Source organism: Coturnix japonica, chromosome 5, assembly GCF_054131305.1.
Source record: "Coturnix japonica strain WE chromosome 5, WE-NBRP24, whole genome shotgun sequence".
NCBI classification, from domain to species: domain Eukaryota; kingdom Metazoa; phylum Chordata; class Aves; order Galliformes; family Phasianidae; genus Coturnix; species Coturnix japonica.
Genome location: NC_140667.1, coordinates 32,064,755 through 32,083,883, shown reverse-complemented (window position 1 = coordinate 32,083,883; position 19,129 = coordinate 32,064,755). Strand labels below are relative to the sequence as shown.

At 34.6% G+C, this 19,129-nt stretch overlaps 1 protein-coding gene across 5 annotated transcripts in view; it reads left to right on the top strand.

The window, feature by feature from the left end:
• NOVA1 (NOVA alternative splicing regulator 1) overlaps positions 1-19,129 on the top strand; it is a 123,514-nt gene that overhangs the window by 200 nt on the left and 104,185 nt on the right. For 3 of the 5 annotated variants that reach the window (XM_015864914.3, XM_015864913.3, XM_032445172.2), the window contains exon 2: positions 1,813-1,956. In XM_015864914.3, the coding sequence (XP_015720400.1) occupies positions 1,813-1,956 (144 nt within the window). Of the gene's footprint in view, positions 1-1,812; positions 1,957-8,972; positions 9,050-19,129 lie in introns of all 5 variants that reach the window. The other 2 variants (XM_085550422.1, XM_085550420.1) reach the window with 1 other exon arrangement.

The window sequence follows — 19,129 nt, the reverse complement described above, 5'->3', positions numbered from 1 at the left end:
CCCCCGCCCGACCCACCCACCTCTCCCCTTCCTTCCCTACCTACCTGCCTCCCCCTCGCCCCCCCCAAGCATTCCCATTTCTCTAACGTTATCATTCATCAAAATGGCGTCGCTTTTCAGCATCCACCGGGCTTTTGATTTAATACCCACGCAGGGGCTACGCGGCCACGACCCGGCGGCGGGGAGGCAAGCGTGCGGGGCTCCCCCCGCACCCTCCGCACAATTGGCTCCGATCAATGGCAGCCGGCTGGAAGGAGACAAACGCACTTTCTTCCCTTTGCATCCTTCGGGTCACAAGTTGCGTTTCAGCCTTGCCCTGCGTTTCCCTCTGCCTTGGCCTCGGTGCTATTGTCAGCCTCTACACGGTGTTGTTTGGCTGGCGGGGGGCGAGGGCTGGCTGCTGCGGGGGGAGCCGGCTCTGCCGCGGGGTCTCGGGAGCTATCAGCCCGCCCTGCCCGGGGGAGATGAGTTATAACGGGACCGGCATCTCCTCCGCTCGTTTGCACCGGAGTCGTCATAACAATGCACCGAGGCAGAGGTGAATTTATTTGCCCGATATTAAGACAGCAGTCTGGCTATATATAGTGTATCGTGCAGCCGGCTGGATGAATATGGATGGGCACTATTGTCACACGCAAGCACTTAAGGCGCTTGTAGGTTTGAATGGGGAAAGTGAGGTGAACCCGGATAGCTCCTTTTGCTTAAGGGGGGGAGGGGTGAGGGGAGGAAAAACCCAACAGTCACTTAGTAAAATAGATTCTATGGTAAAAATCTTGATGCTAAAGCCAATGGGACTTAATCACTGAGGAGAGCCTATATCTGGGGAATCAACCAACCTTTATTGTCCTGCACTTTTTCAGAGCTGGTTACAGAAGGCTGTCAGACTTCAGTGTTACTGACTTGGGATGAGATCACACTGATAATAAATCAGTTCCTGGATCAGATTGGAATATTTTTTTTTCCCCCATTCACTGCATATGTATTTGTTACAGTTCTGGTTGTAGGCTTTAATGCTAGTAGTGACTCTCATTGTCTATCTCATCACCTTTTAAGTGTATTTACAATATGTGACTTAGGCTTTTGATTAACTGGGAAAAATTCTTCTTAATGTCTTTTAAATAATGAGCTTAAAAGAGATCATTGTTGCTTAAGAAGTGCTAAAGGAATACACCAGGATTACTTAGGCAAGTGATTCCATCCACACCATGTTGAGTTGTTTTCTTGGCAGTGGCTGAGATGCTTGGAATTAAACCCCACATTTTGGGTGGGTTATTTGGTAGCAGAGTAGTCGTTTTTCTCACTTAAGAAGAATGCATGAAACAGCTAATTGCTATTCTCATGTGTTTGCTAATGACAAACAAATAGCCCATCAGAATTTGCAATTCATTCCTCCTTAGTTTTGGCATTTCTTTTGCAGTATTTTCAAGCAAGGTTGTAGTTGTAACAAGGCACGTTTTTGTGCAGAGGTTCTTTTTTTTTTTTTTTTAAAGAGGTCTAGTCATTTCTGTATGCTGTGGTTACCAGAAGAAAAGCTGAAAAAATTCCACCTTTGAAATAAAATTAAATTTTTATTCTTTCATGGAATTAAGGAATGTATCTGGATCCTTTATTTTGCTTAAAATAAATGTACATATTTTGAAATGTCAAAGACATAGTCCAAATGTGTCTTGCAAATGACGCAACTGGTTAGATGTAAATGTATGCAATACCGAATGTGGCTAAAGATGTAACATTACTTGTGGGTCTGGGAGGGCGAGATCAAAGTTTCTAAGTCATATTAACCATGCATATCTCGATTTTTTTTTTTTTCAGAGGATGGCCAATATTTTCTAAAGGTCCTCATACCTAGTTATGCTGCTGGATCTATAATTGGGAAGGGAGGACAGACAATTGTTCAGTTACAGAAAGAGACTGGGGCCACCATCAAGCTGTCTAAATCCAAAGATTTTTACCCAGGTAGGTGCAAACATTAGCTGATTATTTATGTTTGAGTCCCATAGGTTGTACGAAACATGTCAGTATGTTTCATGCATTCGCGTATAAGCATCTAGTGCATTGCAAAACGTTTATCTGAAAAACCTGCTACAAAGTGCAACAGTGAATATAATGTTCCATCTTACTTGATGTATGGAATTAAGTGGGAAGATTATCATCTAGTAATCTAACTGCTTGATGTATGTCTAAGAATGTTTTCTGTGTTGCTGAAAAAAAAATTTGTTTGCTTTGTTTGTTAGTTAAAAAAGAAAAACAAAAAACGTAAAACTAGCTTTAAGGAACCAACCTGACAGCTGGTGTAAAAATAATTGTTTGTTTGAAGTTTTTAGACATTGAAATGACAATTAAGCTAGCATGAGTAAAATTGAGAGGCCTCCTCTTAAAGAATGGGCCATTTGCTTTAAATCCATTATGTACCTTCTTTATGCCTCATTGCTTTGTTCACTGGCTCTGGAGTGAAGTAAAGAGGGCAGGCGCTGCTCTTTAGATATTCTTTATATTATGTTTACCATGGTGGTGGAAGAAAACTCTATTATAAAAGGGAAACACTTTGAATGATTAAAGAGCAAGTATTTTTCATAAATTGTACACAAGAAACATGTTTTTAATATTACAGTACGATAAGGATTAAATACCCGATTTAATATTTCTTCTTTAAAAGTTCTGAAGCGGGGGTCTTGCATTACAGTCTAAAACGTTTTGATTTCTGCAATTGGATAATATGTTTTTTTTCCTTAAGATTAACACATTAGCATTCTGTATTTGAATGGGATCTGGAGGAGTTGTTGTAAATTGATGAAAATAATATCATAAGTGATACTGGTTTTGTTGTTTTGATTCTGTTTTGATGATAATCTGATGGTTTAGAATTGAATACGTGTTACCGTCTTTTCTGTGGAAAAATAAGAGCTACTTTTCATTTGGTCTAGTTTAACAAGATTAATTGTCTAAAACAGTGAAGGCAATTGGTATGGGTGTAAATAGGACACCGACGTGTTAGCGTTTATCTTTGTCTTCTAACTTCAGTGTGAAGCAAAAATGGATAACTTGTTATTTGTGGAGATATTGTGGTCTTATGTTGGTGATTTTTGTTATGGACATTTTAATGCACCTGTTGTATATCTCCTTGATGAATGAGATTTGTAATTCCTACAAGTCCAAGGTTAAAGTAATGCATGTAGTTATTTTTTATTTTTTGAAGTGTTCAGTTTATAAGCTGATGCTCGTTGTTCTCATATGTTTTTTCTTTTTTCCTTTTTTAAATTTTTCATTCCCCTTTAAGGAAGATTAAAAATATGACTGTTTTGAAAGGTATGATAGAGTGGGGGAGAAAATCAATGTAGAATTGTGAAAATTCTAGTAAGAAATAAAAGCATTCAAAAGAGCTTGATTGCAGAATTAATAACATAATCTGCGTAAAGAGCCGCAATAGTAAATTAAATTCGCTGTCAATAGATGAAAATGAAATAGATTTTCTGCATTATACATGAGGTAGTATGAGATATGCAAGGACGTTACAGAAAATTGGTGTTTATGAAGTATATTTAAAATGCCAAATTACAAGCCTTTTCATTTTACTACAGTTTATTTACACTCAGTTGGAAAGGACGCTCCAAAGATTAGATCTTTTGTTTAGTACTCCAGCAGATTTCTACTGTTTTCTGATTAAATCAGAATTACATATTATTTTGTGTTGCAAATTGTTAAGATGTATCAGGAGTAGCAGAGAAACCTTTGAACAATAAGTAGCGGGCTAGACAACAGTAAATGTTTGGGACAAACATTTCTCTCCTAAAAGGGAAGAGAGGCTCAAACTGTTTAACTGTAACAGGTGCAAATAAAGTTCCAGTTTGACTTCATAATTTCTGCTTTGGATTTGCAGCCACATCTTGTAGAAAGTGAGTGTTTTAAGGAAGCTGTCGACTGATAGCTGCTAAGGTGTGGAATAGATCTGGGAAATGGACTCCAATGGGGCTAGCTCTTGTTGGTCTTTCTGTTTGCTCTTGACCACAAGCCTGCGGAATTTTCAGAGGTCCTGGCATTCCGTAAGCTGATAACTTTTGGGTTTCTTCCAGACCCTCAGGCTCATATAGCATTAGGGAAAAGGGACCTTATGAAATAGCTAATATAAAGATACAATTTATTTTTTTTGTGCAATGTTTCTAAAGCGATTATTCTGGTTGTATTATAGCTGGTAGTACTCTGTGTGTGACTTGAATCGCATTCACTGTGCTTTTCAGTATGAAATGTTTGCTCACTGAAGTTTCTGTGAGACTTCTTATTTTTCCAAAAAGTGTTAGCACAGTCTGACTAAGTAGCTGTTTGGAAAGGAGGAAGTTGGTTGTAATACGGAAGTCGTGAGTAGTTTCTATGATCTAACAGTGTTCTTTCTTATTTCTGTGATATAGGACTTCAGTATGCAGAATGATTTCAGTTGGAATTATTTTTGTGCATCAAAAAAGTGACATAATTACTGAAGAATTATATGGCAGCTCTAATTACAAGGCATTGAAGGAAAAAAAAAAAAGGCAGCTTTTAGCTAAACATCTTGGATCACAAAATAGGAAGCAGTACATAAATCCATTTTGACCAGAGTCTTTTTTTTTTTTTTGAGTACAAAATTTATTCTTCTCTTTTCAGGTTACCAGCTGACTTTCTCATTGTCTGAGCTTCTGTAGTTTAAGTTTGTGCTTATCCCTGATTCTTTCACTCTTGTCCCACTGGATTAGTAGAAACAAAATTAGACTGGAAAAAAATAGGCCCTACTTTTAAAATAATGCTGATAACTTTTGTAGAGAAGTATAGTGTATGTATTGACTACTAAGTTTTGGTCCAGAATCTAAATACTGATGTAGCCATTCTGCATGAATATTGATAAAGGAAACTTCATAAAGAAAGCAGCTGATCTGCTTTGATTTATGGTTGCATTTCGAACAATACAAAGCAGCAACAGTATTTTTGTTGCTTTATGCTATTATTATTATTATTATTATTTTTCCTGTTTCTCCATTCTAAATTATAGCAAGTGCTGGACTGAGAACTCCTGTGGACATGTGTTTTTTTTCCAGTGTGAATGCTGACGCGTGCTTGCTTTCTCTTGCTTTCTCTCAGCACTCACCCCCGCCCCTTTCAAGTCTCTCACTTGCACACACGCACAAAATTATGTTACATTGCATCACGTTGTTTATCTTGCAACAGGATCTTGCCTGATCTGAACTTGATGCTTGAGTGAATTTGAGCTCGGTCACTGTTTTTTAATTTATTGCAATATGAAGTCATATGTGTACTTAAATCAGATCATATTAAGAGCAGAGCTTAATAAAAACATAATTAAATGGAGATAAGGTTTTACTGCTTTTAACAATAGAGGAGCTGTGTTGTTTTTATAACAGATTTCTGATCAGTAGTATTCTAAATATTTGGAGAATATGAAAGGAGGAGTTTCCTTCCTCTTCCTCATGTAGAATACATGAAGTTATGTTTCTGTGATGTTTTTATGAAGTGAATTGTTAGAGATGTTTTGTTTGAATGTCTTTTTTTAAACATCCATGAATTATGTGAGATCATCTAGCTGTACTTAGTTCATGTTCCCTTTTGGAAATTATCTCATTGTGACTCTGAAAAACTTTTCAAATGCATTGCATGTACAAGTAATTATAGAGACTTATTAATGAAAAGTTCACTTTTGAGTTTCATTAAACTTATAGGAAGGGGGAAGGTGTAATATCAAGTGTGGTTCACCATTGTTTCCTTTATACCATTAAGGAATTACCAAGTTAATTACCACTTACAAAAGATAGCTAAATTAGCAAAAGGAGTAAGTGTTTTTAAAAGCTACTCATGGAATAATATTAGTGAAATAGTATTTTTCAGCTATGGATGAATATTAAAAATAAAAGGGAGATAACGCAGTTAAAAGTTAAATTGGAGGTAGTTCAGCTGTCTGTTGTCGTGGCCATTCCACTTTTATTCTTGATATTTTTTTTTTTAAGCTCTGACATTCACTAAATAGGGACTTCATACATATGAATCTAAGATTTTTTCAGATTCTGTTGTAAACATTTAATTAAAAGTTCAACTTCTGGGATAATGGAAATGGGGAGGTCACTAAAAGGTGGAGGTTTCAGAGGTGGATTATTCAGAGCTGTGTAGTTTTGTAAAGAAGCTGTCATTACTGTTCCTTCTACTAAGAGGGGACAAAAAACCACAACTGAAAAACAACAACAACAAAACCACTCTAGTGTTGATTGCCAGCTGTTCAGAGAGATAATTCTCAGTTGGACAGTTGTCAGTTGCCTAGTTACTGGAAGAGAATTAAAAAATAAGTTAGCTTGTTACACTGCAGATCTTTGGTACATTTTACATTTTAAAAGAAGATGAAACTGAATATGTAACTGCATATAATCTTGAAGTTATTCTATATCTAATTTGCTCAGTGTAAATGTAGTATTTTCTCATGCGACAGATTCAGAAAAATTCTGAGTAGAAGATTTGTGCTGATTTATTCTGTATATAGGGGCTTGTTTATGTTAATAAGTGAATAAACTTTTACATGGTAAATGGCTTCATGGTTTGTGAGAAAGTGCTGTGCCTTTCTCTTACATAAGAAATGTAAAACAACTTGGTAGATTCAAGTAATCCATCTTTTCTAAAAGTTATCAGTTCACTTGTTTTTGCAAAATAAAGAACAAAATAAGGACGGCTGGGGTCGACACAAAGAAATGCTGTGTTTAGTGATGTTCACATTTTCTATTGGGATTGTTTTGCTCACTTTTTTCATTTTTGTTGAAAACTATATGATTTGCTATAGATGCAAAAGCTGATGTGTCTTTTTGTTCTTTTTTTCTTGGTTGTTTTATCTTGTATCAGTCAGTATCTTTCTTGAAAACAGTGATATTATAAGTATATTGATTGACTATCCTCTGTAGTTAACTGTAATTTGTGGCTAGTAGCTTTTTGGACAGGAAATGAGACCTTGAATTTAGGGAATTTGTTAGACTTGCTATTAGAAATAGAGGATAGAGGGATTTGGGAGAAGGGCTTTTGCCTGATTGTTATCTCATTCCATCTTTGGATACTGTTCTAGCGTAAAGTTAAACAACATCTGGAGTGATTTGACTGACAGTCATCTCACTGGGATTTATCATTGCATCCTGCAGCTGGTACAGTCAGCTTTGCAGTCTTCTAAAGAGGTTAGTTTTTTTGTTTTTTTTTTTTTTTTTTTTAATCGTTTATCAGACAACCTACGGGAGTTAATGACCTGGTAAGGAGTGTGGTAGTTGTCAGTGGCAGTATTGGAATGCTCCAGGTAATTGGGTTGGGCTGGTGAGGCTGGGCTGCAGTGTCATGGTGTAAAGCACAATATGTACTATGAATGGAAGCACTGCTTTTCGGAATACTATTGATGGCATGTTTCTGGGTAGGATTTGAGGTTTTCTACAATTCTTAATGTGCTTTGAATTGGAACTGTAAAGTTCTTTCACTGTCTCAAATGTTTGTGGAATAATGAAGCTGATAAATGTGATATTGAAATGTCACTATTTTAATGGGCATGGCAAAAATATTTGTGTTTGTTCTGACAAAAGATATGTCTATTGGTGAAAATAGCTATATTGTTTAAGCAAATGGGATGGGAGGAGGATAAATACAGGTGTGTTTCCACTGAGCATTTTATTTTACTTCTCTTTTACTTTGAACAAGCATTTGTGTCTGTGTCTGGTGTGTATTTCTTGCGTACTGTAGAACACTGTATTGGGATGTGCTAGGTGCTTCTGTTGGCCAGCTCAGTCTTGCGGTTCTTCTGAGGCTTTATAGTAATGTGGAAATATATAATTGGAATTTGGTATTTGGCAGTCAGAATAAATTAATGTGTTGTACATGCATGAGTCTGCTAATTTACTGTAGAGATGCTACTGTTTTGACAGTGTGGCATGACTTTAGGAAACTGTCAGGTTCCTTATATTCTTCCTGATTTTTGAGGGCCAATTCTGTCTTTCCAACCCCAGAGGAAATATCAAACCAGAGCTTCAACTGTCAATCTTTAAATGTTGTACTGCAGACTGTAAGACTCTATTTCAACCTCTTTTCTTTCGATTTTGGAGGTATCTTCATCCCAGTTCAGGATTATTTGTAGCATTGTAAGGATTAATTATGTTGCTTGTAGTTGAATGAGAAATGATCATCAGGGTACTTTCTTGTTTTGAATTTCCTTTATGTTTAATAGAAACATCAAATAGTTGACTTTTTATTATGTATTTAAAATATCTAAATTCATGCAATCCTCATGTTAACTTGTGTTCACTCTATCATATTAGATACTTGATTATGGTAGCATCTGATTTGTATTGACTTAATATTAAACATTCTGTTGTTGTTGATTATAGCCAAGCATTAAAATTCATTTGAAGGCACTTAACTGGTGTGATTGAAACTTCAGATTTAGGCAGTATTCAGAAACATATCCACTGAAGTCAGCTCCAAGCTGAACGATGCTAGGATGACTTTGTAACTTTTGAATGTGAACTTGTGAGGCTTCGCTTAAGCTAGGTATGAGCAGTATTTTTGTGTGTTGCTTGTCTCGACATGTGAATTGCTATAGGTTTAGGTAACGTTTAAGAATTCTCTGTAATTGATGGGGAATAATTAAGCCTCCTTTCTGAAAGGCCACAGAAAACATGAGTTGTTGTATAAAGTACTTGATGTGAATAAGATTAGGAGTAGTGAATTAGGGTCCCAGTTTGAAGTTATACTGTGGTAATTTGAGTGACCTTGGGGTCAGGTTAGGGTTTAGTTACTTCCAAATGAGGAAGCAGTGTAGTTGTCTGTCTACATAGGTGAAAGTGATTATGTAAAATTAGCATGTTAGATATACAGAAGCACCCCAGATGAAATTTCATATTTGCCTCGACTTGTAGGTTTTGATTGTGAAAAGACTAAACACCTGTTCTTCATCATTGATCTTTCACTGCATCCTGCAGGGCCTGTCATCTCAGCATTGACAGGATCAGATGAAAAATACAGTCGATGTGTTGACATTTTTTTGAGAATCATTCAGGTAAGATTACTTATACAGAACTACAGTGAAATTCATGGCTGCTGCTAATGTTTCACCAGTTGGAGCCTTTGCATTCTCAATCATTAATTAAATCAGATACTGAGGTTCTATGCATGTTCCTGTGTTTCAGTTTAAAAGCACTTTTTGTGCCTTGCTCAGTGCTGTTTAACTCTTGTAATTTCCACGTGAAGAGCTTCACACCTTTGTACTATTTTCCCCACTTCATAGAGTGACACCTGTTTGCTTGAATCAAGAACACCTCCAAAGCTCTCAGAAGACTTGTATGTACATGTGTTTTTATTTTATTTTGAAGTAGTGAGTTCAATTCTTTTAAAAAATTCTTCATTGGTAGTACAGGGAAAAAGTTCACTGTAGAGAACCAGGCAATCAGAGACAGCAGCAATTTATCATTTTCCTAATGTATTCAAAGCTTTCATTTTTCAAATTGTATGTGAAAAATCATGTGTTTAACTGGATATGCAACTATGAAGTATCTTTAAAACAAATTATTGAAAATGTTTATATAAAATAATGTAGGAAGAAGTGGCGCACAGCTGTTTATTTGGCTTCATTGAGCATCAAGTAAGAACATGGAGATAAAACATATCCTATTGTGTTCCTGAAGAGTTGGACAGTGAAGTAACGCGACGTTGAAGGGGGAGGAAAGACCGTGTGAGCCACATGCCATAGAATGTTGAAGCTTGATTTAATTGAGGTTTTGTACCCATCTGTAATCTGGTGCTTCCTGCCTGCATCTTGATAGGAGAGTGTATAGTAGAAGCAGCAGTTTAGGTGCTCTAGTGGATATTGTCTTGCCAGCAGTATTGAGCAGGAGTTACAGAATGTTTATTTATAATCTGGTAGTTTACCAACAGTTTTCCTGAGGATGGCAAAAAAAGGGAAATGGATGGCTTCTTAGCAATATATTGACCTGGTTTGGAAGAAAATTTCTGTGGAATAGAAGAGGCTCATCTGGCATCCTGTAGAGCTTCAACTAAAAGTAGGTCTGAAACTAAATGCTGCTACTGGATTCCCTAGAATTTTATACAAATGAATTATTTCAATGAGAACTGTTAGAGAGAGAACATCTATGTTTTCTGTCTTGCATGTGTGCACACATTTCATTGTATGTCTTCTACTTTCTGTATTAGATGGACACTTGGCAACTCTGTCAATCTAAACTAAAAATCAAATTCCCAGGACTCCATGTAATTACATCTCTTCCTAACTTCTGAGTTTTTTACTGTGATGTGAATCTGCTAGTTTTTTTGAGATTACTCTTTTTAAGCATATAACTTGTAGCATAATGAAATGATCAATAAAAAAGGAAGTGTTAATTTCACAAAGATTATTTTTCAGCAATACGAGATTTTTTTTTTTAGGTTGGTAATAACACCAAGTGCTCATCTAGTATTTACACTGCTATTAACAATAATAAAATAAATACTCTGTAACTCAATAAGCTGTATTCTAGTTCTGTGTGGATCTATATAAGTGGCTAGCTGTTCTAATAAGTACCAGCACAGTGCATTAAACTGAAAGTATTTTATGATGAATTGATTCTAAGTAATCAGTTAAAGGAGAGTTTTATATGATGAACGTGCGATTTAAGATTTGAAAGGAAAGCCTCAAGAATAATAGTTCTCTTACATGGCCCCCAGCTCATTTACTTATTTAACATGAGTACATCACATATTCCTTTTCTGAACAACTAGTATTTGGAAGAAGTAAACAAGCGGTTTCTCAGTCAGATTTTAAATCAAGTTGTTGAAATCAGTGTTTAAGACTGTAGAAATCTACATGCAATTACTATTCTTAGAGCTTTACTAATGGCATGTTCTTGATAAGAAAGTCAATGAAATGGGAAGATGCATTTGTCCTTGCTTATGTTTCCAATACTATTCACATACAAGAATCTCAGTTCATTCAAGTGTTTTATGAACTTTTAGTCTGAAAGGCACATAGGTTGGATGGTGGTTGCAAGAACAGTGTCTGAATTAAACAGTATACTTTAAAGCTAGGTAATTTCGATTTTTAATTTGGGTAAAGTGGTACTTTTTAGTCAGTAACTAATCATTTTCTTCTTTCTGTATAATTTATTTTTTATTTTTTTACAGTGGCTCATTTTCATGGTAATTAAAAATGTGTTGGTCTGGTTCAGAATTAGTGCTTTTCCTTTGCACTTTGCACCATTTGATTTTGGGAGTGCAGACATGGAAAGGGCACAAAATGTAGTCATCTAGAATTATAAAATCAGTACCTGTTTGATTTTTTTTCTTTCACCAACGCATGCATATGCTCAACAGTAGTAAAATAAATCTACATGGTTTTGTTTGTTTGTTTAAGGGATTAGGTTGCTATTGTGCACAAATGGCTATGGTGCTTTCAGTGTTGACTAGACCAGGAACCTGGTGAGCTTCCTCTTGTGCAAAATTCTTTTTGTAGATTTAATTTTGTAAAGAAGTCTCTGCTTGTGAATTTTGGCAGCTTCATATTAGTTGTCTGAAAGTCAGCAATTTTGTATTTTTTTTTAAGTAGCTGGTGCTTTTAGAATGACCAGCTCTGATTTGGGTGCCTTCTTTCTCCAATACAAATGTTCAGAAGTAATAACAGTAGTTTATTAAGGGTTATAGTATTAGACCATGATTAAAATGCAAAGACCTTTCCCTAAAAATATGTATTTTAGCAAATGGGCACCTATGATAGAGCAGGGGTTTCTTCTGAGAGGTGTTGCATAGGAAATCAGGATAGGTGATTATAAGGATTTCTGTAGTTATAAGCACGATAGTGTCTTAATTTGTTGTTTTTTTTTTTTCTCCATCAAAGATTCTGTGAAGACAAAATTCAAAACCAACCAAACAAAAAAACAACCAACAGCATGGAGATGAAGGGAAGTCTTTTAGTACATAGTAGCACTGATTTTGTATGATGAGGTTTTGATTATGTTAAGTATGCTTATTTGGGAGGGAGAGAGAAGCTGAAGATGACTGCTTGATATGAAGTCCACACTGGTGTGCTCAAAAGTATTTCAGGTACTAATGTAGACTTCGTATTTGTAGCATGACCTATATCAGTTTGTCTAGAAAGGAATGTGATGCTCTAATGCCAATTGAGAGGGAAAAATTCTGTTGTTATTTACTGAATTTTATGGCTGTTTACTAGCAAACCAAAAGAGAATTATGGTGTATTTCATGTGAAGTGAGATCATGTACTTGAACTAGTGTGAATCCTGGTCAGTAGGTATTCCTGAATCCTCATGTCTGTATGTAGAGGGAAAGACTAAGATAGTTTAGGATGTTTGAGTAGACTTTTCATTTTTGAAATTTCACTTGCTTCAAGTAGGTTCTATTTTGTGAATCCCTTCAGAGTGTAACGGTTCTCCCTGCAGCATTCAAATGCTGTGTTCGAAGGGATTTATTGCTTTCCAAATTTCTATTTCTCTTCTCTTGCTCATAAGGAAAAGATAATTTTTATCTTAAATTTTGAAGTAGGTGTTTCTTCGGGCTAGATATAATATACTGGTGTCATCAACTTAATGGTGTGGGATGCCCCTCCAAGCCCCTTCCATGGGGAAAACTGAATAATCATGTAGGATGGCCCATTTTACAAAAACTGAATATGCTTAGAAAGATGTATAATTCATCAGAAAAGGCTGTATGCTGCTATATTTACAAGGCTTTAAGTGGTGCAGTCTCATCAAGTATTTAATTTTAATCTACAAGTTACTCCTTAGAACTTAAGGTTTTCTCTTTATAAACCATAAAATTCTGAGTTTTAATGTTGTAATGTAGCATGCCCTAAGCACTGGAAAACTTCTAGTTTGTTTCCTACACAGTTTAATGTGGATTTCCTTTTTTTTTTTTTAACATCTATTTCTCTACTTGATGTTCTGTGTGGAAGTTCTGCCAGTAAAATGTATCCACCACTCTCAATCCAGTTAATTCTGATTTTGTGGTAAGTAAGAGTAGTTATTTTTAGTTAGGATGAGGACATTTTGGAAGGAATTAAAATCTGAGGAGTTTTTTTCAACTCTGTTTCTTAAGATCTCAGCTTCTGTATTTCTTAAAGTTGTCCAACACCTTTATGCCAATGAATGAGATACAGTTCTCACATCTTTCTACTGCTGATGTTGTATTATGTATATATATTTTTGTCTCTCAAATGTGAGGAAACAATTTCTCGTGATTTTCACAAGTTTCTAGGAAAGTGAGTGGTGACACAAAGGCAGTTTCTCTATACAAACATCTAATTCAGGTAAGTGCTGCAATTACACAAGGCAGAATGTGTATCCAGTCTTTATTGCCTGCTTTTGATGTGTTCTTATTTGGGGATACATGATAGTGTATGTGAAAAATAACAGTAATAAAATAAATGGTTCTTTAGAAAAAAATCAAGGCAATTTAGATTGTTTTGTGAAATACTTCTTTATTTCTGTTTTTTCCCCCTTTTTAATAAAGTTTTTTTTAATGTTTTTTTTTTGTTTTTTTTTCTGATGCTAGTCTACAGAAGTTAATGTTACTGCTCCCTTTTTCTCTGAAGAGAAATGGTCTCACCATTTTTTTAGCCTTGTAAATGACTTTAATTGAACAATGCAACCTTTTAATGTCAAAAGCAGGACAAATAATACAAATATACTATAATTAATAATGTTCTTGTCATTGTCATTCTTCGGCTTTGCTTACTGCAGGCAGTTGGATGTTTTCATCTTGAAAGACTGGTTATGTTTTTATATAATGCCTGCTTTTTAATATACTCGTAGATCTGTTCAGTAATTTTAGTAATTGTGTAGGAAAATACTGACTTCAACATAAAGTGTGCTACCCTTGCAGATAAATTTATTTTAGAAGTTAAGTCTTAGATCAAATCCAGATTGACTTGCAGATTCTTTTCAAACTAAACGTCTTCCAGGATTTGTTTCCATTTGCAAATAATTTATTGTATTAGACGTATTACACTTGTTTTGTTCTGGCATACTTATTGTTAGTTTTGAAAGGTGTAAATGAAAATTCATGAAGTATGGAGCTGAGAAAGTTAACAAAAATTACCAGAAGGGTTTGTGGGAAGGTCTTTATTAAATAAAGTTCTGATCTCAAACATTAAAGGGACTTGTAAACTGAAAATAAATTCTCAACAAATATTGGAATTTTGACTTGAAATAATTAACCCAAAGGTCAGTTATCTTATTTTCCTTTGATTAATTAAAGTGCTTTGACTCTTTTTTTTTTTCCCCCCTCATTCTCCATTGTATAAACAAGAGTTGATTCTTATGAAAATTAATTGAAAATGAAATGTTTCAGATTCATTGTCCAAAATCTAATGTCTTTCAAATTATTTCAGCAATAATGAATGCATATAAAGTACTTTTATTTTAATAAGAAATTAATGTAATTTTTAGTAATAATTTTGTTCTTGTTTAGTTTTGAGTTAAATAGAAACCTTTGGTACTTTTACAAATGTAATTGTAGATTCAAGAACTGAATGTTTATTTAAAAACAAATGGTAAAAATCACAGAGAACGGTTCTTATGTTCTCTTTGGCTGTTGTAATTTTTTTTTTTCCCGTGCACATTTTGATATATAGTATGAAAATATGTAATACTTTTTATGAGCTGTGAAAAGAGAAATTAGGATTATGTAATGTTTTGTGATAACTGTGTGCAAGTTCTTTGTGTATTTATGTGAAGAAACAGTAAAATAAATAAATTAATAAACCCCTGTATAGCTGAAGTGACACCAAGCTTGAGAGCCTGCAATAAAATATAAGGGCATTTATATTTGTATTGAAGTATAATTACAATGTATGTTTTTGCAGTAACGATTGTTTTTAGTGAGGTCAAATTGCACATGAATAATGAACACAAGCTAAGTCTCTCTGTACTGCAACTGATGTTTGCACATGTGCTACTTTGCAATATTTTCTTAATCGTATGCAAAACAGGGAGAGTGACTAACTTGATTGTTTTATTTGTCCATTGTCATTTAAGACTTGAAAAATAAAAATTGAAAATATGATTTTGAGAAACGTATTGTTTCTATTAGAATATCCTTAAATTTTTACCAATTAAAAAAAAAAAAGCTAAAAGCAGTACTGAAACATTAGAAAGCCTTGTTGTGATGCTTTTTAACCTGTAGTATGCTGCACATTAAAAGTACAATATTAACTGAGCGGTATTGTAAAATATAGTGTTTTCTGTTTTCAGATAAAACGGTGCATTTTGACACATTGTTTAAAAACCAGAAAAGCTCTGCATATGAAAACACAAACTGTGATAATTAGATAGATATGCCATATGTGGTAGTTTAAATCATCATATATCTCAAATGGCATGTTTAATGTTGTGTATTACTAAAAATTATTAATTTTACAACTGAAGGCTGTTAAGTCTGTTACATTGATTGCTTTCCTTGAACCTGTAGATAATGATGGCAGACCTGTTTCTTCACCAAAAAAACCCCACAAACCACTGTATTTTTGATAGCTTAAAAGATAGCTGTAAGTTTCTGCATTTTTAGTGGAACCTTTGAGTAGTATATGTTACCCAAAATATTTTATCATTTTCTATTTAGTTTGGAATTACAACACTTCTTAAAGTAATTGTATAGGCAGTGTTGAGGGACAGTCAGAAATCTTACTCTAAGAAGACTATAATGGGGAAAGAGGGCAGAACTTGCTTTACTTTTTTTTCCTAAGACTTGAATCATAATCTCTAAGCATTGTGAACAGTTGTTAAAAACATGCCCTTTTCACACTAGTTAGATAAAAATTACCCACCACATGTGAAAAAACCCGAAGGAGAAAAGTAAGACTTGTAAATACAAATTTGCTGAGGGAAGTTACTCCTATAAGATTTATAAGGTCTAGCTGGTGTGGAGTTATTTTTCTTCATATTAGCTTTTATAGTGCTGTGTTTCCGATTTGTCAAATGTGTTGATAATGACTTTTACCTGTACCTCATTGCTGAATGGGATATAGCACCAAAGTCTTGTCTCATGTCCCACTCACCAGCCAATGGGACTATTAGCACTTGAGTGTTGTGGAAAGCCTTTGACTTCCTGACTGTGGGCAGGGGGTGGGAAGTGAAACTTGATTCAGCTTTGTCTCCGTGCACTGGCAGACACTGTTAAGGTTGTCAAAATTATCATAATTTACATTTGTGTGTGAAGGTTAGGTCCTCATCCCTGTTCCTATACATAAGCTATTCTTGGGGGGCTTCTGTGTTTTATTGCACATGGCTATAGTTCTTAACTTCACGATTAGGAAGCACTAAAGTGCACTGTTTGTTGGTCATTTTGTAGCTGCTTTTTTGTTTTTTTTTGTTTTTTTTTTTTTTTTTGAAAGCATGTATGGTGCCTGTTCACCTCAAAAATAAAACAACAACAAAAAACAACAAAAAACAACTTTAAGAATCAAATGACTCCAAGCAAAATGTCACGTGAATAAGTGATATAGTTCATAAAAAAAATAATAATGTGAGTTAAAAATTAGTTCAGTTGGCAGTGAAAAGTGTTGGAGTTAAGCATGGCATTTGAGACAGATCACTGATAACTTTGCACCGAGTGTACTTTTTGCCAATTCACATGATGTTGTGATTATATTTCATTTGTGTTTCTTATGCTCTTCAGTCCTTCTGGGATTAGATTCCTTTGTATGCTTTGTTATGGTAAGAAGGAATTGCTGATCAAAAATACAGCCAACTCTTCCTGCCAAACTGGCAGCTCAAACTGGAAAAATTAATATTATTTTAAAAAATAATATAAAAACATAATATAAAAATAATATTATTTAAAAAAATTAAATTTCAACTTAATGTAGCTGATGTTGAAAAACCTTATGTTTGTAAGGCTTTTCATACCTTGTTGTTTGTTGTATATGTTGTACATGGAGAAGCTGTGGAAACAGGTGTGGTGTGTATAATCTTTGTGAAGGCAAGAAGTCTGTTCCATGCAAACTCAGTGAAGATGTCTCAGAGAAATGTTTCCAGGACTGACTGTTCCAAGAGCCTTACCTTGTTTACTACTTTTGTGATCACTGACTGTAGCTATTCCAAAGCCATTCAGTGGATGCTCTTAAACCATAGTGTTGCTATAAGGATTAAGGATTTGTTGCTATACTTTTTAGTACACTGGAAAAGCAGGAAGGTGGAAAAAAAAAAAAAAAAAGCAGCAGTTTTTAACATCTAAAAATTCTGCTTCATTTAAATAAGCTTTCAGTAATTTTTTCTGTAGCTTTCAGTCTTATCAAGTGTATTCTCCAGTAACAGGAACAGAACTTACATTATGGGATGGCTTTTGCACTTCTGTTCAAAATGAGCAGTTGATTCACATTCGATTTTCTGTACAACATATGCCCACGTATGTATGGATTTTTGTTCACATCATTTTTAGTATCCATAGTTTTATGTTCAGCATGGTCCACTTAGAAATTCACCAAGTTAGCTTGATTTATATAAAGGTGATGATTTCTAGAAAAGAGAGGAAATAATGGAAGAGAAGGAATATGCTTGTTTGAAGTATTTGAAATTTCTGTGCACTGCTTATTGCTATCTGGATTCACTGGCTAAATATTGGGGGAGTCTCAAGAAATCCACTGTAACTTCAGGGATTTTTTTAAGAATAGGTTATAGAGAAGTTTCTAGATTACTTTTTCTGGGCCCATGATGAGTATTTAATCTAAAGTCAGGACTGTGGGTCCTTTTCTGACGTTCAATATCTTAAATATGAACAAGAATGTATTTTGTAGGAAAGAAAAGACTTTTTTGATTTTAAAATTAACTTTTGATAATAATACATTTTCACAGATTTAAGAGTAACTTTAGGTGTTTTGGGTTTTTTTTCTTTGTTTGTTTGTTTGCTTGTTTTGCAGGATAAATTTCTGTGTAGTTAAGGAAAAAAACACCTTGTAAATACTTACAATTACTGTCCTGGCAATAGAGGAATTTAAAATATGGATAATATCAATTTTCAGGTTGTGCTGTGTAATTCCACTACTACTTAGATGGTATTATGTTTATATTCTTAAGTCTGTATAAGCTTGACAGTTTTAAGTCCATACAGATTTGTGTAATAAGTGGTGTGAAAGAACCATTAATGCACTTGAGGTTCAGGTTCTTTCACAACCTGTGCAAAGTGAAGTGTAGTACACTTCAGATTTCTTACTGGGAGGGCTGATTCCTTCCTGTCTTTCCTTGAGATTGTCTTGGCTGAGCACAGGAATCCTAGCCGTCCCTGGAATCCCAGTGTTCTCCCATACAAATGAAAAAGAAAAATCTGTCCATTATCTTCAGCAGTTTACTGTCCTGGTTACTACTTAATAGATGAGAACAGCTTTGGAATTAATGTACTACATAATTAGAAGTGTGATGTGAATATGTATATGTGTTTGTATGACACAGATAAAAGTAATGAACATTGAATTAAGTTGCTGTAGGTCTGTTATTCTTAACTTAAAGCTCATGGAGTTAGACTGAAAAATTTTATCATGAAGATTTCTCTTTGAGACCGAATTTAAAAAATCGAAAGTTAGCAGTTGTTTATCTGTTTGAAAGAATTGTTAAAACTTTCCAGTTACTCTGCACTTGATGTTCATTTTCAATTTTTAGTCAACAGTTGGTGTAAGGAATTAAGGCAATGTAGTTGGTTTATGACTGTTGCTTTATCTTCCTTGAATTTAAAAGCTTTTTAGCTGTGATAGAAAGTATTTTAAAAATTTCAGACCTGAAGTTTACAGCTTCACCAGAGAAAACCCCAAGCACATTTTATGGATGAACAGTACCTTTAAATAATTTTATTGAAATGGAATTTTTTTTTTTGTATGTTCGATAATTTTTCTTTAAGTGTTACCAATGTTATCTTTTATTCTTCTCTCCAGTCTTTTTTCTTGTTCTTTGTTAAAGGTGGCACTGATAGATTATCCTTTAGTGTCTCCATGCTGTGGATAGTCATGACTGGGCTTTTCTATGCTGTTTGGTATATGCTCACTTAAGATTGTTTTGAAGTAACGGGAAAGGATGGACATTCTGGTAACCATTTCTATCAAATTCCTGTTTGTGCAGTTTTATTCCTGTTCTCACATTACTCAGAG